General features: G+C 62.9%; 1 protein-coding gene across 1 annotated transcript in view; it reads right to left on the minus strand.

Moving 5' to 3' along the window:
- KCNQ1 (potassium voltage-gated channel subfamily Q member 1) overlaps positions 1-19,434 on the minus strand; it is a 149,795-nt gene extending 130,361 nt beyond the window's left edge. Inside the window, exon 1 of the mRNA XM_046644082.1 lies at positions 18,739-19,434. Within this exon, the coding sequence (XP_046500038.1) occupies positions 18,739-19,433 (695 nt within the window). The 5' untranslated portion in view covers position 19,434. The remainder of the gene's footprint in view (positions 1-18,738) is intronic.
- Between the last annotated feature and the right edge of the window lie 338 nt (positions 19,435-19,772).

Raw genomic sequence — 19,772 nt, forward strand, 5'->3', positions numbered from 1 at the left:
GCACGACGGCACTTACAGAGAAGCCCATGAAATGCAAACCAACCAGAGAGAGAAAGCAGATCAGCGCGTGTGCTAGGGCTGGGGCGGGAAGGAGGGCTTAGGAAGGGACACGAGGACTCCTCTGGGGTGACGGATGTGTTCGATACGCTGACGGGGGCTTCCCGAGCGTCCACGTGTGTCGAACGTGATCCAACTGTACACCTGAAATGTGTGCCGTTTACCGAATGCTGACGACATCCCAACAAAGCTGTTCTCTGAAGCCACCCTGAGAAGAGCCTCTGGCAGGTGGAAGCAACTGTGTACCAGCTGTTTGCTCCAGCCTGGCACAGTTCTGAGGCCACTCCCCCCACTGCACCCCGATGTGATCTCCATGGCCCCGGTGCTCCGTGTCCTAGGGCCACTTCCTGAGGCCTACCTGCCTTCTCGTGGCTCCTCAGCTGACCCTTCCCAGCCACACCACATCCCCTGCGAGAGCCTATTCAGGCTCAGGGACTGTGCGGCGCCCCCATCCTCCTGATCCAGGGAAGAGGGGGCATCTGAGGGAGGGGGTGAGGGGGGAGCAGACACAGTCAAAGCCAGTCCTGACCTCTTCTGGGCACCCACCTCCCATCAGACACCGAGGTGCTGCGAGGAGCATCCAGGGCTCAGCCCCACTCCAGGAGCCATGGGGGATAAAACCAGTGCCCCCTGTGGAGGCACCACCCCCACCCCAGGGAGCCCATGCCCCGAGGCCTGCTGCCCAGCGCTGCCCAACTGTCTGGCCACAGCTCGGCCTCTCTCCCCTCCAGCCTCCTATGGGAGCCCCTCCCTCGGCTCCTGCTGCCCCTGGGCACCCTGCTGCTTGCATAGGCCCCCGAAGCCAGGGAAGTCCCCTGGGCCACCAGCAGGTCTTGCTCAGTACCTCCGCCTGGGGCCCGGTCCTGGGAGGGTGCAGGGCAGGTCCTGGGGCATGCTCACAGCGAGCAGTGCAGGAATAGAGAGGAGAGCAGAGGCCTGGCCCCACCATCTCCGACCTGCCCAGAGCAGGCAGGCAGGGGCCCTCGGACCGGGGGCCCTGGGAGGTGGCCTCAACCTGCCAGGCTGGCAGCAGAGGCACAGGCAGGCCATTGTGTACAGGCTGGCGCAAGTGCAAACGGCCAGGGCAGCGGGCCGGGTCCACGGGGGCCTCCCTTGCTTGCCTGCTGGGCAACTCCTGGGCACAGGCCAGTCCCCCAGGGTGAGCAGCAGGCATGTCCACGAGGCAAGGCCTCAGCTGAGTTGGGCCCCAAATCACCTGGAACAGCAGACCCAGGAGAGCGGCAATGAAGAGGGCGGGGCCCAGGCAGGCGGGGCCAGAAGACCAAGGCCCAGCTGGGAGCTGTGGGCTCAAGGCACACACGGAGGACCCAGAGGGCGGGCGGGGCGGAAGCCCGAGTCCTTCCCCAGGGCTGGGTCACTCGTGGGCCTCAGCATGGATCCACAGGCCCAACCCCGACTGGGCCATGACTGCAGCGGGCACCCCAGCAAGTCCCAGGGGTCTGACTCCAATGCCCCTGAATCCCACGCTAGATGCGGTGCTGGGACCACGCAGCCCATAGTCGGCTGTCCCCATGGGGCCAAGCTGTTCTTCCATCAGCACCAAGGGCCTTTCCTGGGTTTGTTCCCTGCACTGGAAGACACTGACCACATGGGGCCATGGGGAGCCAGTGGGCAGAAGGAAGCCACGGGACGGCAGAGAGCCACGGAGAGTCTCGGGGAGCTGGGGGAACAGGCCAGCCGGCTGACGGTGGCATGGCCATCCTTCAAGCAGACCTTCAAGCCTTCCCCCACGATGGTACCCCGCTGCCCCCAGCAGGGCCGTCCACAGTGACAGCCCGGGCCAGCCCAGAGCGTCCAGTGGCCAAGCGCCCCCGAGGCCTGCAGTGAGACACCCTCCACACGTACTCTAGAAGCACGGTTCCCAACCGGCACTCTGCCTCAGCAACATTTGGAGACATCCTTGGTGTCACGACTCAGGGGCAGATGCCACTGGCGTCTAGTGGGTGTGAGGCCAGAACTGCCAACGTCCTACAGCGCAGGGGACAGCAGCCCACCAGAGAAGGATCTGGACCAAAAAGTCACGAGTACTTGGGGGAGGAACCCTGCTCTGTAAACCGACGACTATCATGGTCCCTGTTTCCAGACAGGACAGCTGAGGCCTCCAGAGGTTAAGTAACCCCAGGCCTGAAAAGTCGCTGGGGCACAGGGCCCTCCCGTGAAGACAAGCTCTCTTTCCTCTGCCTGCCTGGCAGGAGTCCCTGGGCAACACTGGCTGGCATTCCTGCAGCCCCGCCATGGGCAGGGGACAGCAGCAAGGTCCCCAAAGGGCTTTCTGGCCTCCCAGGGACTCCATTCCCTTGGGCAATGCCGACGCCACAGGCCAGAGCCCCCAAGGCCAGGCAGGTTTTGACAATGCTCTCCTGACTCCCGCTCCACGACAAGCGAGGGGATCAGGGAAGCTGCAGCCACCATGCCCCGAGACTCTGGCCAGCCACTCGCCCCTCCAAGGACAGTGGCCCCGGGACCAGGAGGGAGGACCCCAGCACCCCATTTCCTCCATGACTCTGGCTGCGAAGTGGGAGACGCACCAGGGAACTGCAGGGTGGGGAGGGCTGGGCCTGGGGAGGGGACCCAGGGTCCAGGCAGGTGTCCGGCCGAGGTGTCACTTGCCCCTTTGGAGGGCCTGCTCTGTTCCAGGCCTCAGTGTTCCCAGCATGTTTGCATCTCTCTAACAAGGAAGGTCACTGTCCAGCCTCGTCAGCGACACATCCTGGGCAGAGCCCTCAGGAAGAGTCAAATATGTTCCTGAGCCACCTGGAGCGGCCTGTGGACACCTGGTCTCAGCCCAGGATGGGAGGGAGCGGGGCCCTCATGCCCAGCCCCAGAGCGCACGCCCTCCCCCCCACCCAGGGGGAGGCAATCCTGAGGCCACACAGAGCTCCTCCCAGGGAGGACGGGGGTTACAAGCCAGGCAGGAGCCACCAGGAACCGTCCAAATCCAGAACCAGCCAGCCAGGCTCAGCTCCGCCTGCGGCCTGCCAGGCTGAGGACGACCTTCCTGGCTCCCAGGAGGCATGCTGGTCATCGGCCGGGCGGGCCATCCTCCCCAAGGGCTGCCCAGGCTCGGGGCCTGATAGCGCACCATCCAGCCTACACAGTAAGTGTCAGGCTGCACCCTGGTGCACCCTGGTCTCTGCCCCACGGGGTCCGCCAGGAGGCGTGGAGAGCCCAAGGCCACCTCCCCCAAAATCCACCCCAGATGCCACCAGCAGAGAAGTCCCGCTAGAGGAGCCTGGAAGTGGGAGGCCAGTCCACCATCTCTGTCCTGCCTGACCCACCCCCTGCCCCCTGGCAGGTGGCCCGGCCCCCCAGTGCCAAGCCCAGGACTTGCCAGAGAGCATGGCTGCTCAGGCCCAGCCACCCCAGGCACAGCCAGGAGGGAGGGAAAGGCCTTCCCCGGGCCCGAGGAGGGAGCCAGCAGCCCTGAGCAGCCACCCCCAACACCCAACAGGCCCCCGGTGCTGCCTGTCCAGTGCCCACAGTGTGAGCAGGACCAGACCAGTAGGGCCCCAGCCCAGGGTCGCCCTGGTGCTGCCTGTCCAGTACCCACGGTGTGAGCAGGACCAGAGGGAGGGGCTGTGCAGAGCAACTCAGGGAGCACTGGACACGCACGTGACAGCGGCCCACACCAGCCCTGCCACCCGCCAGCTGTGGCCTGGGCCAGCGCCTGCCCCTCAGGGCTCCTCCCGCTTCCATAAGCTGCCGCGGCCCTGGCGGACGTGATTCCCTTCAACTCAGACCCTGGATTGACGGCACTCCGTCCAAGAGCTGCGGGCTTCTGCAAGGGCCCTGGGCTTCCCTCCTGGACGGGGGACCAGGCCGGTCACGTAGGTCAGGCCACAGTGCCAGCTGTGAGCCTGGTTTCGGGTCCCCAGGGACGCGCTTCCTTCCACGGGCACGGGGCCTTTGAAGGGAGTGGCAGGCCCCCAAGCTACGTGGGAACTTCCTCCTGGTGCCCCTGGCACAGAGGCGGCTCCTTTCATCTCCGGGCAGCGCTCCCCAAGATGGGCGGCCGCCCTCCATCCCCCAGCCCACCCGTGAGGGTTCAGCGGGATGGTGGCAGACTGTCCTCCACCTGGAGGAGCCCCCACAGGTCACCCCACAGCTGGGCTGAGTGGGACCCCCGACAAAAGCTGTGTGATCCTGACCCTGTGACAGGGGCCGGAGTCCCCCACACAGTGGCCCTGCCCACCCCACACAACTCCCACCCCCAGTGTCCCCAAGGACAGGGCCCAGGGGCTACCAGGCACATGCCCCCAAGGGACCCTCCTGGCCCCATAGCGCACGTACCCCAGGGGGACTCTCAGCCCCGTGAAGGACGAGCAAGAAGCACTCCGGGGCCCCCAACACTTTCTTGGGGTCTTCTTGTTGCTTGTTTTAACAAAAACGACACGTTAGTATTTTTAAACAACCGATATTTTTCAAGCATAAAATTCAGATAAGCAGAAAATTACAAATCCCAACTCAGAACCCACGCGCAGGGTGACCTCGGGGAACCCCGGGCTCCACTTTCAGATCCCCCCACCCACACCTGCACGGCCTGCGTCCTGGCCACCAGTGTGTCAGTCACACGCATCCCTACGTTACTTGTGCCAGAGTGTCCCCCATTCCTGATCCGCCCTGCCCAGACCCTGTCTGTCCCCCGTGGGCCACAGCATGGCTGTGCTACAGAGACAGGGCCCACCGTCCTGAGCCCGTTCTTAATGAACCAAACCAAAAGCCCACCAAAAAGCCCCGGAACAAGGAGGCCTCTGGGTGCTGGCTCCTCCTTCCCTGTGGGGATCTGCCAAGTGGTTCCTGGGGAGGTGGCCCCGTGGAGATGGGCCCCTAGAGTGGCTGGCTGCAGCCAGGGGCCCAGTCACCAGCCACGGGGCCGACCCCCTCCCAGGCAATGTTCTGGGGTCTCACGGAGTCGGGAGGCTGCTGCTCAGAGCCGAGGCCTCCGAACCCGGGTTCAGATCTCGGCCGCAACACGCTGGGAGCTCCCTGAGCCAGTGTACCCGGAGAGCACCCCCCCGACGACCTCCACCGCCACCCCTGCCCCGGAAGAGGCTGGAAAGGCCCATGGACACCCTGGGGCGGCATGACTTTGAGGTGGCTGGCAGCCCAGCAGAGAGGCCTTGATAAGAACTCAGAGGCGGGCCCTGTCCTGGGGACGAAGCCAGCTAGGCCCACAGAGCCCCCAGCCCTGCCCATCCCCCTGTGCCAAGGGCAGCCAGAACATTCCAGCACTGCCCGGGAGGTGCCCGGGAGGTGCCACGCCTCCTTGGAGCTGCACACGGGGACCTTGAGCAGCCCGTGACCCAGGGGACAGACTAGGAGGTGGGGGTAGAGAGCTGGCTCCACCTGCAGAGGCTGCAGGGGTTCAGAGCCCCTCCTGCCCCCCCGTCTCCCGTTTCCTCCCCCGCCCAGCGAGGTAGGGGTGGGCCTCTCCAGGGACATGAGGAGGTCAACTGGTCACCCGAGGGCACTCGGCAGGTCAAGGATGAGCCAGGAGCAGAGTGATGTGTTGGGACTCCCCACTCTGATCACAGGCAAACTGTGGCCCCCTGGAACCCACCAGTCCCCACGTCTCCAAAAGGCCCCCCACAACTGCTGTCCCACCTTCACCCCCTGCTCCCCCCCGACCCAGCAGCTCAAGAGGCTCAAACCAGCCGAGGACCTCGCCCACTGAGACCCTGCGTGGCTGCTGGGTGTGCTCGGAAGAACCTGGACTCCTGGCCAGGCCACGAGGCCCCTGCTGAGCCCGGCCTCTGCTCCTGTCACCGCCCATTGGCCTCCAACTTGCCAACGTGGGGTGGGTCTCCTTCCTGCTCCTCCAAATGGCCATGCTCCCCCATGTCCGGCCTCTGCGTCTGCTGTTCTCCACCAGCGCTGCCCCCAGCCCTCAGGCCAGCCTCCTGAGAGCAGGACTACCCTTTGACCTTCCTGCACCCCCAGGGTACACCACTCTGGAAGGCAGGGGTCTCAAGGAGACATGGTGGGACCATGATGGCTGCCACCCCAATCAGAGCCAACACTGCACACGGCTCCCGCTGGGCCACCAGAGGCAGCACATTCTAGAAACTGAGGCCTTCACCGTGAGCCTCCTGGGCGGGTGCAAGGCCAGCCAGAGGGAGGAGGTGAGTCGAAACTCAGCCCCAGAGACCAAAGCCCCAACACTGATCAGACCTGGTCTGTCCACAGCCCTGAGATGGGCTTCCAGGTCAGGCCCCATCCACGTGTGCAGGGCTAGCCTTGGAGAAATGAACCGACTGCCCAGGGCCACATGCTGGGAGGACAGGGCCAGGACGCACCAATGCACACAGACTCGGGCCCAGCAGCACCAGCCCGAGGGACGGCATCTGGAGACCTGCATACAGTTCTGCTTACAAGAGCTGAAAGTTCAGAAATGAAGCTAAACACCCCTCAGCAGAGATAGTCACACACACTGCAGTACAAGGGAATATTACTCAGCCATGAAAAAGATTGTCAGCCTGTCACACACTTGACAAACACATGTTGGTGCTCGTCACATGCCAAGCGCTGTTCCAGGCACAAGGATTCTGCAGAGAACAAAAGACGCAGCCCAACAGAGGAGCTGACATCCTAGCGTTTTAGCCACTTGTTTGTGATTCCACCCCAAATCTTTCACGCCTTTAGCAATCTGCGAACGTTCACACTGAAAATAGTGTAACACGAGCCTCTGTGCACACTGACAGCTACAAAGATGCTTTGTGCAACCACACAGGATTCCAGGTACGGAAAAACACAGGTGCTGCTCGCCCCCCAGCCCCAGCACACGAGAGGCCAGCTCCCCAGCCGCTGAGGCCGCAGCAGGGCACACTCAGGAGACCACGCCCCCTCGTGACGCTCCGACGCAGGACCACAGAGCTGAGATGACTCTTGAATCATCTTGAACTGTAAACCACAGAACTCCGCACTGAACAAAACGCACAGCACAGTGAAAAAGAAAGCTGTGAGCACTGCAGAAACGTGTTACGATCCATATAAAGAGAGCACATGAGTGTCTTCCAGAGTCCCGGGGAGAACATTCTGGAAAACGGTGGCCACCAGGGACGAGATGTGGGGTGCAAGGGACAGAGCAGGAGAGAGGGAGGGCACCGGGCGCCATCTGGGACCTTTTCAACGTTGTGAGACATGTTTAAGGCACCACACCCCAGACGCTGACCTCACGCCACCAGGCGCCGCGGTACACCTACGGGAGGCCGGGGAGTTCCCGCCACCGCCCACCAGGGACGCCTGGCTCTCCCGCCTTAGAGCTGAGGCACCGTGGTGAGTTGGGGAGCTGGGTGTGAACCCAGGGCTCTAGGGGCTCCTAAGGTCCCTGTCCCAGGGAAGGGGGGAGCCACTCACAAAAGGATCCTAACAGCCCCAAACCCTCCCGACTGGGCCGGGCCCAGCTTGTGGCCAGACGGGTCAGGAAGGTAGGACACCGGAACGGCACAGGCCCTGGAGTGGTGGCAGTGGGCCAGCGACACAAAGCACAAAGGCACAGGATCCTGAACCAGGTAAGTTCAAACAAGATGTTGTCAATTTGTTTCACAATGACCTAAAGAAGGCCATGGCCTCATGGCTCCCTGAATGGTCCCGCTGACTCTTTCAATCTGAATGTCCACTCACCCTCTCTTTTTTTTATCTCTTGGTCATTTATTTGTTGACGAAGTCGGGCCTTTTGTCCTGCTGAGGTCCCACCACTGGGGTCTGGTGGGTGGCACCCCTGCGGTGTCATTTCGCATGTCCCCCGGCCCCCAGGATTTCCGACGAGCTTGCATTTAGGCTCCGTCATATTCGCTCCCCCTCCACCCAGCCATTCTGGGGCGAAAAGCTCGTGGGCGGGCGTGCTCCCGTCTCTGCTCCGGAGAGGTGGGCAGCCGCGACGGTCAGCGCCAACCCACCCGCCCCCCAGGAGCCAGGGTGATGCTTCAGACCCTGAGTCCCCCCTCCGGCCTTGGCCAGGATCCTGAAGAGGCACGATCTCACCTGCCATTTGGTTTCCCTGAGTTGCCACTCTCCCTTTATTTGTGGGGGTTCAAAATAATGAGGTGTCTCCCTCTTGGCCCCAAAGGCAACTGCTGTTTCTGCCCCTTAGCAACAGCAAGCTCCAGGATTTAAACTCCCGTGACGCGTTCCAATCTTCTCCACCTGTCGCCTCTTCAGCCAGTGGGCACGTCGTCAAGTTGTCCCCACATCCTGTGACATGGCCCTGGTGGCCTTTGATAATGTTCCTCCTTCCTGGCAAGACTCGATGGTCCAGGCTCCCCTGGCACATTTCCTGCCCCAGACATGGACTCGGCCATTTCTCCAGGACCCCGGTCCCTTTCAGGGGAAATGGGGGCTAGGAGTGTTCCCGGCGTCAGCCTCGGTCCTTCTCTCTAGCCCCTTCCAGTCAACAGAGAAATATTTTAAATAAAATCAGCACGAACACACACTGACACTTCTCATTCAAATACGGGCCACAGGGTTCATCTAAATTACGTCGGCTGTTTTCTCCCACTGAGTCCCGCTCTCCAGGACACGGATGAAATAACTCGTTCGCCTTAACCCACGAGTCCCAGGCAAGGGCCTCAGAATCATCGAATAAGCACCTTCACAGCTGTGATACGATCACTGAAAATAGTGCACACACCGGCACACACGCGTGCGCACACACACAGCTCTGTGTCCTCGGCAGACGACCTGCTAGGGACAGATCACCTGAAACAAGTGCCTTCTGGGGGTGATTCCAGCCACTCGGCACACATTTAGGCTCACTTGTTCCATTTTTATTTTGAGGGGCTTCTTTTTCTAGTTAAGATTTATTTAGGGATTTTTTTTAAATTATGAGATTAGGGGTTGCTTTTTTATTTAAAATTATGGAAACGATTTACATGGTTCCAAAGTCAAATCTATAAAACAAAGTGTATTCAGAGACGTTCGGGTTCCATCACGTCCCTTCCCCCACCCCAGCCAGGAGGTGACCTCTTTATAAGTTTTGGTTTATCTTTCCACGGCTTTTGGTTTTTGACATAAAGCAAGTACGTACATATGATAGCCCTCCCTTAATAGGTGAGTAATAGCCTGTTATATTTTTCTCCACTTACAAATAAATCCTGGTACTTAGTCCATAAAAGCATATGGAGATGGCACACGCCTTTTTCTCATCTACGTAATATTCCACACAGGGCTGATTCCACCGGTCTCCCGCAGGTGGGCACCTGAGATTTCCCCATCTGTCTTGATACAAAGAGTGCTTTAATGAACAGCTTTAGGCATGCATATTTTCCTGCTTTTTTGCCAAGATCTTCAAGACAGGTTCCAGGAAGTGGGGCTGCTGGGTGAGAGGGGAGAAGGCTGCATAATTTTGCCAGATGTTGCCAAATCCCCCTGCTCACAGATTCCACCGCTTCACCGACCCTCTGGCAGCACGAGAGCGCCGTTTCCCCACAGCCTCGGCCACCACCGCCCAGGGTGTTTGCCAGTCTGATGGGATCTCCGCAGAGTTTGCATTTCTCTGACCACAAGTGAGTCAGCACCTTCTCGAATGTTGAAGGACCACCCCACCGGCCCTGCTCACTGTCTGCTCACATCTCTGCCCATCTTCCGTGGGGCTGTTGGTTCTCTCTTCTCTGTTTTGGGGAACTGTTTCCATGGTAGAGATGTTAATCCTTTGCGATATGTCACAATCTTCCCCCAGTTTGTCATGTGTCTTTTTACTGTTAAGGCGGCGGTGTCACACAAAGGCTGTTTCTTTCTTACACAAACATTTATATCTTTTCCTTAATGCATCTGGCGTCTGAGTCACCGTGAGAGAAGTCTCCCACCCTCGGCTGGTGGACCACTCTGTGTGTTATTCTGGCGCTTGAGCGCTTCTCCGACCCACTTGGAATTCACCCTGAGGGGCGGTGTGAAGAGGGTCCGGCCTGACCTCCTTCCTCCTGGCCCCCCATTTCCCCAGCATCACATGAAAAACTCTGTTTTCGCCCCACTGGTTAGAGACACTGCCTATACTTTGGCTGAACTTCCACACGTAATCGAGTGTATACGTGGACTTTTTATTCTGTTCCATTACTTATCTGCCTGTCCATATGCCAGCAGCACACTGTTTTAATTAACCGAGCTTTATGTTTTATAATATTTTGAGCCATCCCAGCCAAGAACTTGGATGTGACTTTTACAAGAGACCAGCTGGAGACGTCATGGAACAGAAAGCCCAACCTGCGACCCATCAAGGTCCAACATCCAGAGCACACAGTTCCCGGAGCTGCTCTGGGCTCCCCGGGGATCCCCAGCTGCTCCCCTCCGCCGGCTGGTGGGCACCCCCAGGAGGGAACGGCCTGTCCCTCTGGGTCAGGCTGCTCTGCTCACTCCTCCAAGCTGTGATCAGCCTGGAGGTGACGGAGGCAGCCGCTGGCCCGGGCTGGGCTGGGGTCCCCAGGCAGTCTCCATACAGAGAAGCGTTCCAGGGCTGAAGGAAGTCGGGGAGCGGGGTGGGGTCTCTGTCCAGCTGGCCTGGCTTCAGTTCCTGTTTTCTGACTCTCTCTGGATCTTTGCATGGCGCTCAGCAGCAAACTCAGCAGGAAGATGTGAGGGCACTGCCGTCCTGAGTGTCCTTTCAGTCTGCCCAAGAGCGGGCAGAGCAGGGGGCCCACACCTGGGAGGCACAGAGGGGAAGCCCATAGCCCCTGCTCCTCCATGAGTCGGCCCCCTGCGGGTGGGGGTGGCCAGGAGGGCACCCATGGCCGAGAGGCAAGTGTTCCTGGAAGTCAGAGGGGGGTGGCCATGGGGCGCTCCATGGAGGTACTGGAGGGAGCCTCTGCAGGTTGAGGGTGAGGGCCAGCGGGGGTGCCTGTGGGCACACACCGGGCACGAGGCTTCATCCTGCTTGAAGCCGTCAGCATCATAAGAGCTTCGGGCCCAAGTAGAGCAGCTTTCCGGGTGCAGCATGAGCCAAGTAGCTGGGCCTCAGTTTCCCCATCTGCAAGCTGCTGAGCAGAAAAGCAGAGCAGGCCCAGAATCCCAGAGTGGACAGGGGCAGGCCCTGGGGTCGGCGGCCCAGTCCCTCCCATATGGGAGCCGTAGACAGGCAAGCAGACCAAGGGCTTCTGCGGAGCCCTTCAGAGCAAACTTGCTGCACCCGCGGCCACACAGTGACCCTCCCGTGGGGACCACGCTCCTGCAGAGGGGCTCACCTCGGGACACACTGCCCTCCTCCCAGGGCCTTCTGGAAGCATCTGCTCCAAGCAGGTGCGGGTGGTGGGGAAGGGGTTGGACACCTGGGTCCCACCATCAAGGGCCGCGTGGCCCTGGCCCACCACCCCCAGCCCCCCTCACCCTCCGGCCTCAGCTTTTCATCTGGGCAACGAGGTCTGTGCCCACCCCACCGGGGCTGTTGTGAAGACCGAGGCGCTCTTGGGAAGAGGGGTCTGAAGAGCAGGCCTTTCCTGCCAGCCACTGGGGGTCCCGGGGCCTCTGCTCACCACCTTCCAAGTTCATGCTTCTCCCCAGCTCAGGAATGCCGCCGGATAAAAATACCCACCGACGACGGACGCCATCAGGCCCGGCCTGTCTGTGGGGCTCAGAGCTACAGGGCAGCAGGCTGACCGCCACGGCCCAGGCCAGAGGGACTGGAGTAGGGAAAAGGCAAGGAAGGGGCCTGGGCTTCTGGGTCAGATGCCAGGTGGCCCTCTCATGAGGGCCTATCCCTGCTGGATACCAGGCGAGGATGGAGACAGCTCCCAGGAGCCCTGCCCACTCACTCGGACCCTCTAATGCCCAGGAGTGCTGGGGCCAGCACACGCTAATGCCCTGCACAGCACCCAGAGCAGCTGAGCCACCAGGCGACTCTGAACACCAGGGCGGAGCCAGGGCGGGGTAGGGGGGGTGAGCGGCAGCACAGAAAGAAGGCATGGCTCTGCCTTGGGCAACATGGGAAGGCTTCTTGGAGGAGGCAGCCTCTGAGCTGAGCCTCAGCCTGTGGTTCTGGGCAGGAGGGCTTTAGGGCAGAGGCCCAAAGCAGCCAGATCAAAGCCCTCTGAAGGTTGGTCACCCCACCCACAATGCGGGCAGCCCCAGGACATGGAGGGCCAGTTCACCAGCTGCTGCCAGAGCAGAGCATCCAGGGTGGGCTGCCTGGGCCCCACGTGGCACTCTCAGGAGGCGGCTTCCTCCTGCCCAGGGGCTCTTTCCCGTCTCCTCCCATGATAAACAGTGGCATCTACTCCTCACATAGCCAAGCCACCCAAAGGTCAACGTCACAACCCCCTGGCAAGGTGGCAGGGTGGGACGGGAACCTCACTGGGCCCACTTGGACTCGAGTCCTGGCCGTCAGGAGCGGCGGGTCCAGTCAGGCAGCCTAGGGCGCATCACCTCCCCTCTCTGAGCCCAGGGTCCCCAGGGCGCACAGCAGCCACCCATCCCCTCCCACTTCCCCCGGGCCTCGAGGGGAGAGCCAGGCTGCCCCTCGCCTCAGCCAGTGCACCCAGGCTGGGCAGCAGAGGACAAAGCATCACAGAAGACAAGAGCCATCACCCATTCAGAGAATGGCTCCCCGGGCTCCGGTCACAGGCGCTGCCAGTGGTCACCGCTGCCCTCACTAGCCGTAACCCTGCCCTGATAGAGGGATGCTTGCAGCACTCGGGGTGGGGGCGGGGGAGGCGCGGCTCTCGAGAGAAAGACGCTCGTGGCCCTCTCTGCCCTCCAGGAGGACCACGGACGGTCACCTGATGTGCCCGAGGGACCCTGCGGCCGCCTCCATGCTCTGCCCCTTGCTCTGAGGTGCTTCCTCGGGGAGAGGGAGGCAGGACCCACCTGCTCTGTAACCGAATCTGTGGGTCTGAGTTGAAGAAGTCTAGATGGTGAGGTTCATCTCTCTTCATTCGCCCCTCTAGCAGCAGAGGCTGGGCACCTAGTACACACAAGCTTCTGGAAGCTTCTTTATGGCATCTTCACTGGATTCGCATGCCGTGGTCTCCCGGCACTGGCCACACACCCACATCTCACCTTGGGCGTGACCCCAGCCCACAGTGCCTCCTGGGTCCAGCACATTCTCCTTGCAGATGGGCCTCACTGGCCATGTCTCCCACTGCACGGGAGCCGACACGAGCCTAGCCCAGCCTCGTTGGTCTCACTGGTGGACAGGGCGCTGAACTACAGCAGGAAGTGTCACACGAGCCCAGAGCTGGTTTCGACCATCAGTCTGAGAAAGGCCGCAGAGCTCACCTGGGTCCATCCCCCAGACGAGGGAGCTGGGGTGCAGAGGGGGGCAGGCAGGGCACTGGCAGGAGCGGCTGAGCAGGCATTCCGCAGGGACTCGTGCCTCCACGCCCCACCGCCCCGAGCATGGTCAGGGGACAGCAGCAGGCGCATCACTGGGAGCTGGTGAGAAACGAGGATGCTGGGCTGCCATGCCACCTTCACAGCATCTCCAGGGCATGCTGGCCACACAGTGTGTCCTACAGGCAAGGATGCCAGCAATGGTCGAGGGACCTGGGGAACCAGCCTCTGTGGCAGGAGACTCTGGGTGGTCGTGCCCTTGGAAGCAGGATTTCAGCAGTTCCGGCAGAGCCTGGGCTCCCGCTGCTGCCCGTCAGCCTGATGTGACCTGTCTCAGCTCGGGGACATGCAGGCACATGTGTCTGGTGGGAACACAGGGGGCATGCATGGTTTGCATTGGGAGCCTCTCACCATTCCCGGGACAGCACATGGCAGGGCCCACTGCATGTGTACACCTGATATGCCAGCTCCCAGGCTCTGGTCACCCTGACCTCAGGCAACGAGGTCCCGCCAGGCATGGGGTGTGAGTGTCCCGGTGCAGCCATAACAAAGCCCCCAGGTCAGGGGGCCTGAACAACAGACGTTGACTGTCTCCTGGTCCTGGAGGCTGGACGTACGAGGTCAAGGTGCAGGCAGGGCTGGTTCCTCCTGAGGCCTCTCTCCTTGTGTGTAGACACTGTCTTCTCCCCATGTCCTCACATGGCCGTCCCTCTGTGTGTGTCTGATCTCTTCTTATAAGGACACCAATCATATTTGTATATGGCCACCCCCCAATGACCTCCCTTAACCTTAAGCACCTCTTTAAAGGGCCATCTCCAAATACAGTCACATTTGTAGGTACTGGTGGGTCAGGGCTCAACATCTCTTTCTAAGGGGTGTGATTCAACCTTAATAGAAAGATTTGTGTGAACCCATCGCGAGTCCACACTCCAACACCTCCATCACACAAAACGGCCGCCTCCTCAACAGCCAGGACCCCGTAACATGGGTGCTCGGCCCTCCTGCCCAGAGGCAGGTGGTCCCCTCACCACTGGGCCCCTCAGACACCCCTCGCCTGTCTTCCCCAGGACAAAGAGCCCCGGCCCCTCTCCTGGCTCCGGTCCAGAGGCACACCGCTGTGTGTGAAGGTCCCAGTGCATGGGGACTATGACCACAAAGGGGCCCCTCCTGTCCCCCAGTGCCCTTGGCACCCTCCCGGGTGCAGGCCAAGGCCATGGGCACTGAGCCCACGGGGAGCGCGGATGCAGTGCCAGGCACGGGCGAATGTTCTCTCCCACCTGAGCAACCCTGTCGGAAGGTGCCGAGCCTGCCACAGACGGGACGCAGAATCGGAGAGCTCAAGGACCTGGCAGGGAGGCCCAGCCTGGGGACAACGCTGAGACATGAAACCTTGTCCCTACTCTAGTCCACACACCATGCACCACCCACCCAGCGCCAGGCGGCCTCCTGAATCCAGACTGCAGCACACGCTGGGGACCTCCTTCCAGCCCCTGGACGGGCCCCTCTCCCCCACCACCTCCCTCGTGGCCTCAAGGTCTCCCGGGTTCCCCTCCCCAGCTGGTGGCCCCCAAGTAAGGGACGCCTATGGTCTCCCAACTAACGCCAGGCCATGATGAGGTGCTCGACACGTGGACAGCAGTGGGTCCAGAAACGTGGGGCTGGGTCTGTGGCAGCAGAGAGCTGTCTCTGGTCAGCCAGGGGTGAGGCCAGGGGACAGGCCCTGAGGAAGGGGACACAGGGAGAAGCAACAAAAGGAATTCCCAGTTTTACCAGAATTGGGGGCTGAGGAAGCTGTGAAAGAGTCTCAAAGGGGACGGTGGGAAGAGACCGGACAGCCCATCCTCCTCCAAACAGCCCCCAATGCGGACCGCCAAGCCCTCCGCCCGCCCTGGCTGGCCCCCCTTCTAGGGTCTGCAGAATCACTGCCTGTGGGCACTTCAGCCCCTAACACCGGAGCCTGGGGCAGGCGTGTCCAGGGAGCCACAGAGTTGGGGGGACGTGGCCGGTGACCTGGCCTTCACTTTCCAAAAGGCAGGCGGGCTCAGCCCAACAAACCGCCAGGGCCGGCTTCCAGCACCATCAATGATTAATGTGCCCTGTGAAGTGCCGCCAAAGCCACCGGAAAGTTCTTGGGAACCCAGGAAAGGCAGGGTGGCAGAAGGGCGGGGACAGGAGGCCCCAAGCCAAGTTTGCGAGCCGGGGGGAGGGGGGTGGCTCTCCACTCACTGCTGGGCCCCGCCCCAAACCCCTTCTCAGCCACACCTGGGTCTCCAAGCGGCTGGGCAATCAGAGTGGACGCTGACTGAGTGGGGCACCATGCACCTGCATGGGGAAACTGAGGCACAGGGAAGGGGCTCGCTCAGGGTCAAACAGCCACAGTGGTTGCTGAGGACTGAGGCCGGGCTGCATGGTAGGAGGTGTGGTGAGAAGCAGCTTGGAAAAGACGAGAATCTTCACGTGTCATATCATCCTGCGGCTCCCAAGAGCTGGAGGAGGAGAAAGAGAGGAGAGGGCGAGAGGCTCCTGGGGCTCCTGTCACTGGAAGCCCCTTGCCACTCAGGCTAGGGATGCAGTGCCCTGGGGGCAGCCTTCATCCTACCCTCCAGAGGGGTGGGGCCCAGCCTCGTGGCCTGGGCAGGCATCTCCCCCGCCCAGATGATCCCGGCCGAGGCCCATCCGCCAGGAGCCAGGACGCCCTGACGCCCTCAGCGAGAGTGGGAGCCACCCATGGTAGGGACGCAACGGGCCTCGGAAGAGGACTGGGGGGTGAGGAGGCAGGGCTGGGAGCGGTAGCATCCTGCTCCCTGACCCTGGCAGACAGGGCCGGCCAGGCGCACACAGGAAGGGCTGCTCTCCTCTCAGCCGGAGCAGGGGTTCCCCAACGAGGGGGGAACAGGATATCCTGGCCTACTTCCCCAGCTGTGGCTGGGAGAGTGAGCCCAGCCCTGCAGTGCCCGCCAGGACCACGGCTCCACACCCGCCCGCCCGGGCCCTTCAAGGCCAGGCTCGTCCTTCTCGGGCCGGAAACCAAGCCAGGCCTGGGGCACAACAATAACCCTGCACGTTTCACAATCCGCGTCACCAAGGACAGAGCTCTTTTTCTGCCGCTATCTCAGACAATCCCTAGAGCAACGGCAGGGCTGGAGCGGGCACTGTCCACTCCCTTCACGGGGCTGTGGCCAGGCTCCAGCCACCGGGCCACAGGCCGCCGCTGCAATCCCAGCTCAAAGGCCAGGTCCCCTCAAGAGACTGGCCGATTCAGAGAGCATCCAGGGCTCTGCCAATCTCCTGGAGACATCAGGAGCGAGGGGGTGACTTCCCAGGCCCCAGACAAGCCATATGCCCTGCCTGACCGGGGTCCCCCTCCAGCCCCACCCCACACGGGGGGAACTGTGGCGCGTCCACTCCCCAGGGCCACAGCACACCTCTTATAGGACAGGGCCCAGAATGGGAAATCACTGACCCAAGGTCACACAGCCACCCTCAGGAGCATCCCTTTCCGGGCTCCCCGAGGAGAAGCGGCGCTGCCCGTGTCCCCAGAAGCCGCCCCTGCCCCGCCAGCTCCTGGGGAGGCCGGGCAAACGCAGACTGCTGAGCAAACTTCCGAGAGCTAAACAATCAGATCCGGAAGAAAACACAGTGTAAGCAGAGACTTCCTCTGGGGTGCGGCGGGCCCTGTTCCTCCACACGGCACTGCGCGCCCACGGGCCTGCGTCCCCAGGACTCGAACCAGCGGTGCGTCTGGAGGCCCCTCACCCCGGCAGCCCTCCGAGGGTGGGGTCACTGCAGACCACCTGGCAACCCTCTGCCAGTGCCTCCCCGCCTTTACCAGGAGCTGGCGGGCAGGGCTCCAGGATGGAGACACAGCTGGGCAGGGTCTTCCCTGGGACCCTGCCGTGGGATCCGTCCCACCCCGGACATCTCAGGGAGCCTGGGATGCAGCAGGCGAGGGCGAGGAGGCAGGCGGCCCATGGGCACAGCAGCACCCACAGCCTGGTGTTGGCTGGATGTTCACACAGCTGGCGTCGGACTCAGGTGGGATCCCTTCGGGTTACTGTACAGGAATGCTCCCCCAAACCCTGAGACAAGCAGTGGCAGCTGCAGGCGGGGCCACCATCTCCCGCAACCACGGTCACAGCTCAGGTGCCCTCTGACACGTTGGGAGGCTGGGGTGGGGAAGAGGCCTGAAGATTGTGGCCCATCCATGCTTTGGGGGACACTGACCCCAAGACTTGCCCTCCTGCTGTGGAAGGCCTGCCCCTCAGCAGGGAGGGCAGCCACCCTGGGTAACACCTGCACTCCCAGCGGAACAAAGGTGAGAAGCTGAGGCTGCCGTCCCGCCTCACCTGCCTGAGAGGATGCTCCAAGCTGGCCGGAGCCTGGCTCCCGCTGCACCCTGGGGACCCTGGTGGAGGCTACCAGTGGGAGAAAACAGGCCGCTGGACGCCCCCCAGCCAGGGAGGCAGCAGGAACGAGCACCCACCGTTACCAGTAGGAAGCTAGAGGAAGGCCACCCCCGGAGGAGCCCCCGAAATCAGCAAAGGCTCACAGGCCAGAGGCTGGCACCAGACCAAGGGGCCGCTGGCCGGGCAGCCAGCAAGCAGCACCATGCAAGGCAGGGAGGGCTCCGGCAGGCCACAAGGAGGGCACCCCGAGGAGGTCACTTCCTCGTGCCCCTGTCCCCTGCAGGCACGCCACACAGGGAATTAGAAGCACCTGGGTAACGGCGGGCCGTGCGCGGCCTAGAGCGCCCTGTCGTCTCCTGGGCGCAGCTTCCTCTGACTGGCAGCCGCAGCGTGCCCTCACCCCCGACCCCAGGCTCCTCTGCTCCAACCCAGGCTTTCATGAGCTTGGTTCCTTAAGTGGGCCGTGGACACTCCCCACCTCCATGCTGACCCCTCAGGGAACACCACCCCGCCGGGCCTGACCAAACCTGGGAGGGTCTGAGATGTCGCTACAGGAGCCGAGGGCCCTCCCCGCTGTGGGCTCCAGACTCCTGCCTACAGGCCAACCCTGGGGAAACCTCTCCCCTGCACCCAGGGGCAAGCTCCCCAGCACAGTCCTTTCCCAGAAGGATTAACACCTGGACCGTCCCTCCAGGGAGGAGAGGAGCCAACTTCTGGGCTCCAGCACCCCTCCCCAGCTGGCTCCCCACACACATGCCCAGGCAGGCCCTGCCAGGAGCTCTGCACCCCGACAGGGTCAGACCCAGACGGCCCTGAACTTTAAGGGACAGGCTCCACGTTGTTTATGTTTTTCCCATTAACCTCTCCCTTCCCTCCCAGCTGCTCCCAGTGGCACTCCAACATGGCCTGGGCAGCAGCAGGTGGCACGAGGACAGCGCTGCTCCCACGCCCCTCCCCACCCCCTCCGGGTCCGGCCCGGTCGGCCGGCGACGACACTCACACGGCGAAGTGGTAGACGAAGCACTTCCAGCCCGTGGGGCGCTCGAGGAAGTTGTAGACGCGGCCCTGGATGTGGGTGCGCGCGAGCAGCGGGCGGCGCGCGCTGTAGATGGAAACGCGCGGGTCGAGGCTCACCGGCGGCCGCGGGCCAAGGTCGGCGGCTGCGGGGGGCGCGGCCGGCGGGGCCGGGGACGCGGGGAGCGCGGGCCCCTGGGTGCCGGGAGGCGCGATGGGCGCATAGAGCGCGCCGCCCGCCGGGCCGCCCTCAGCCAGCTCCAGGGAGAAGGGGCACTTCTTGGCCAGGCCCGCGCTGCCCCGCCGGGCGCCCGGCAGGCGGCCCCAGCCCCAGCGCTTCCTCTCGGCCCTGGGCGGGGAGGAGGCCGCGGCCATGGCCAGGCAGGGGCCGGCTGGGCGGCGGCACTGGGAGCTGCAGCGAAGACAGGCGCCGGGGCGCAGCGCGGGCGGCCTCTTCTGCCAGGCCCGCCGCAGGGGGCCGCTGCCTGCCCCGCCCGGGAGTGGGGGGGCGGGGCCGGGAGGGGGCGGTGGCCGCCGGCCGGTCCCCGGGGATGGCGTGCCCCGCCCCGGGCCGGACGCCCCGCCCTTGACCAACCGGCGCGCACGGGGCACCCGGTCGGTGCTCACCTGCTTCGTCCCGCCCGCGTGTGCGCCCACCTGTTCCGCCCGGCCCTTTCGCATTCACCTGCTTGGCCCCGCCCTCGCCCACCTGCTTGGCCTGCCCCTTTCCTCGCTCCTCTGCTCATCCCCACCTGCACCCACCCAGGTGTTCGCCTCCTACGCCCACCTGTTCGGCCCTAGCAGAGCCTCCAGCCAATCCGGGAAGGCGCGGCGTTGGCAGGTGCAGCGACCGACAGAGAACCACCCGGCCTGGGCAGGAGGGCCGGGTAGCGCACAGGCGCCTACTTTACCCGCTCTGACCCCTTCGAAGAGACAAGGAGGGGTGCCTTGGGGCACGCAGACTGACCCTCTGGGCGCGGGGAGAACTGCGTTGTTAGTCCCGCCAACACTGAGCGTCCC

Source organism: Equus quagga, chromosome 17 (assembly GCF_021613505.1).
Source record: "Equus quagga isolate Etosha38 chromosome 17, UCLA_HA_Equagga_1.0, whole genome shotgun sequence".
NCBI lineage: Eukaryota > Metazoa > Chordata > Mammalia > Perissodactyla > Equidae > Equus > Equus quagga.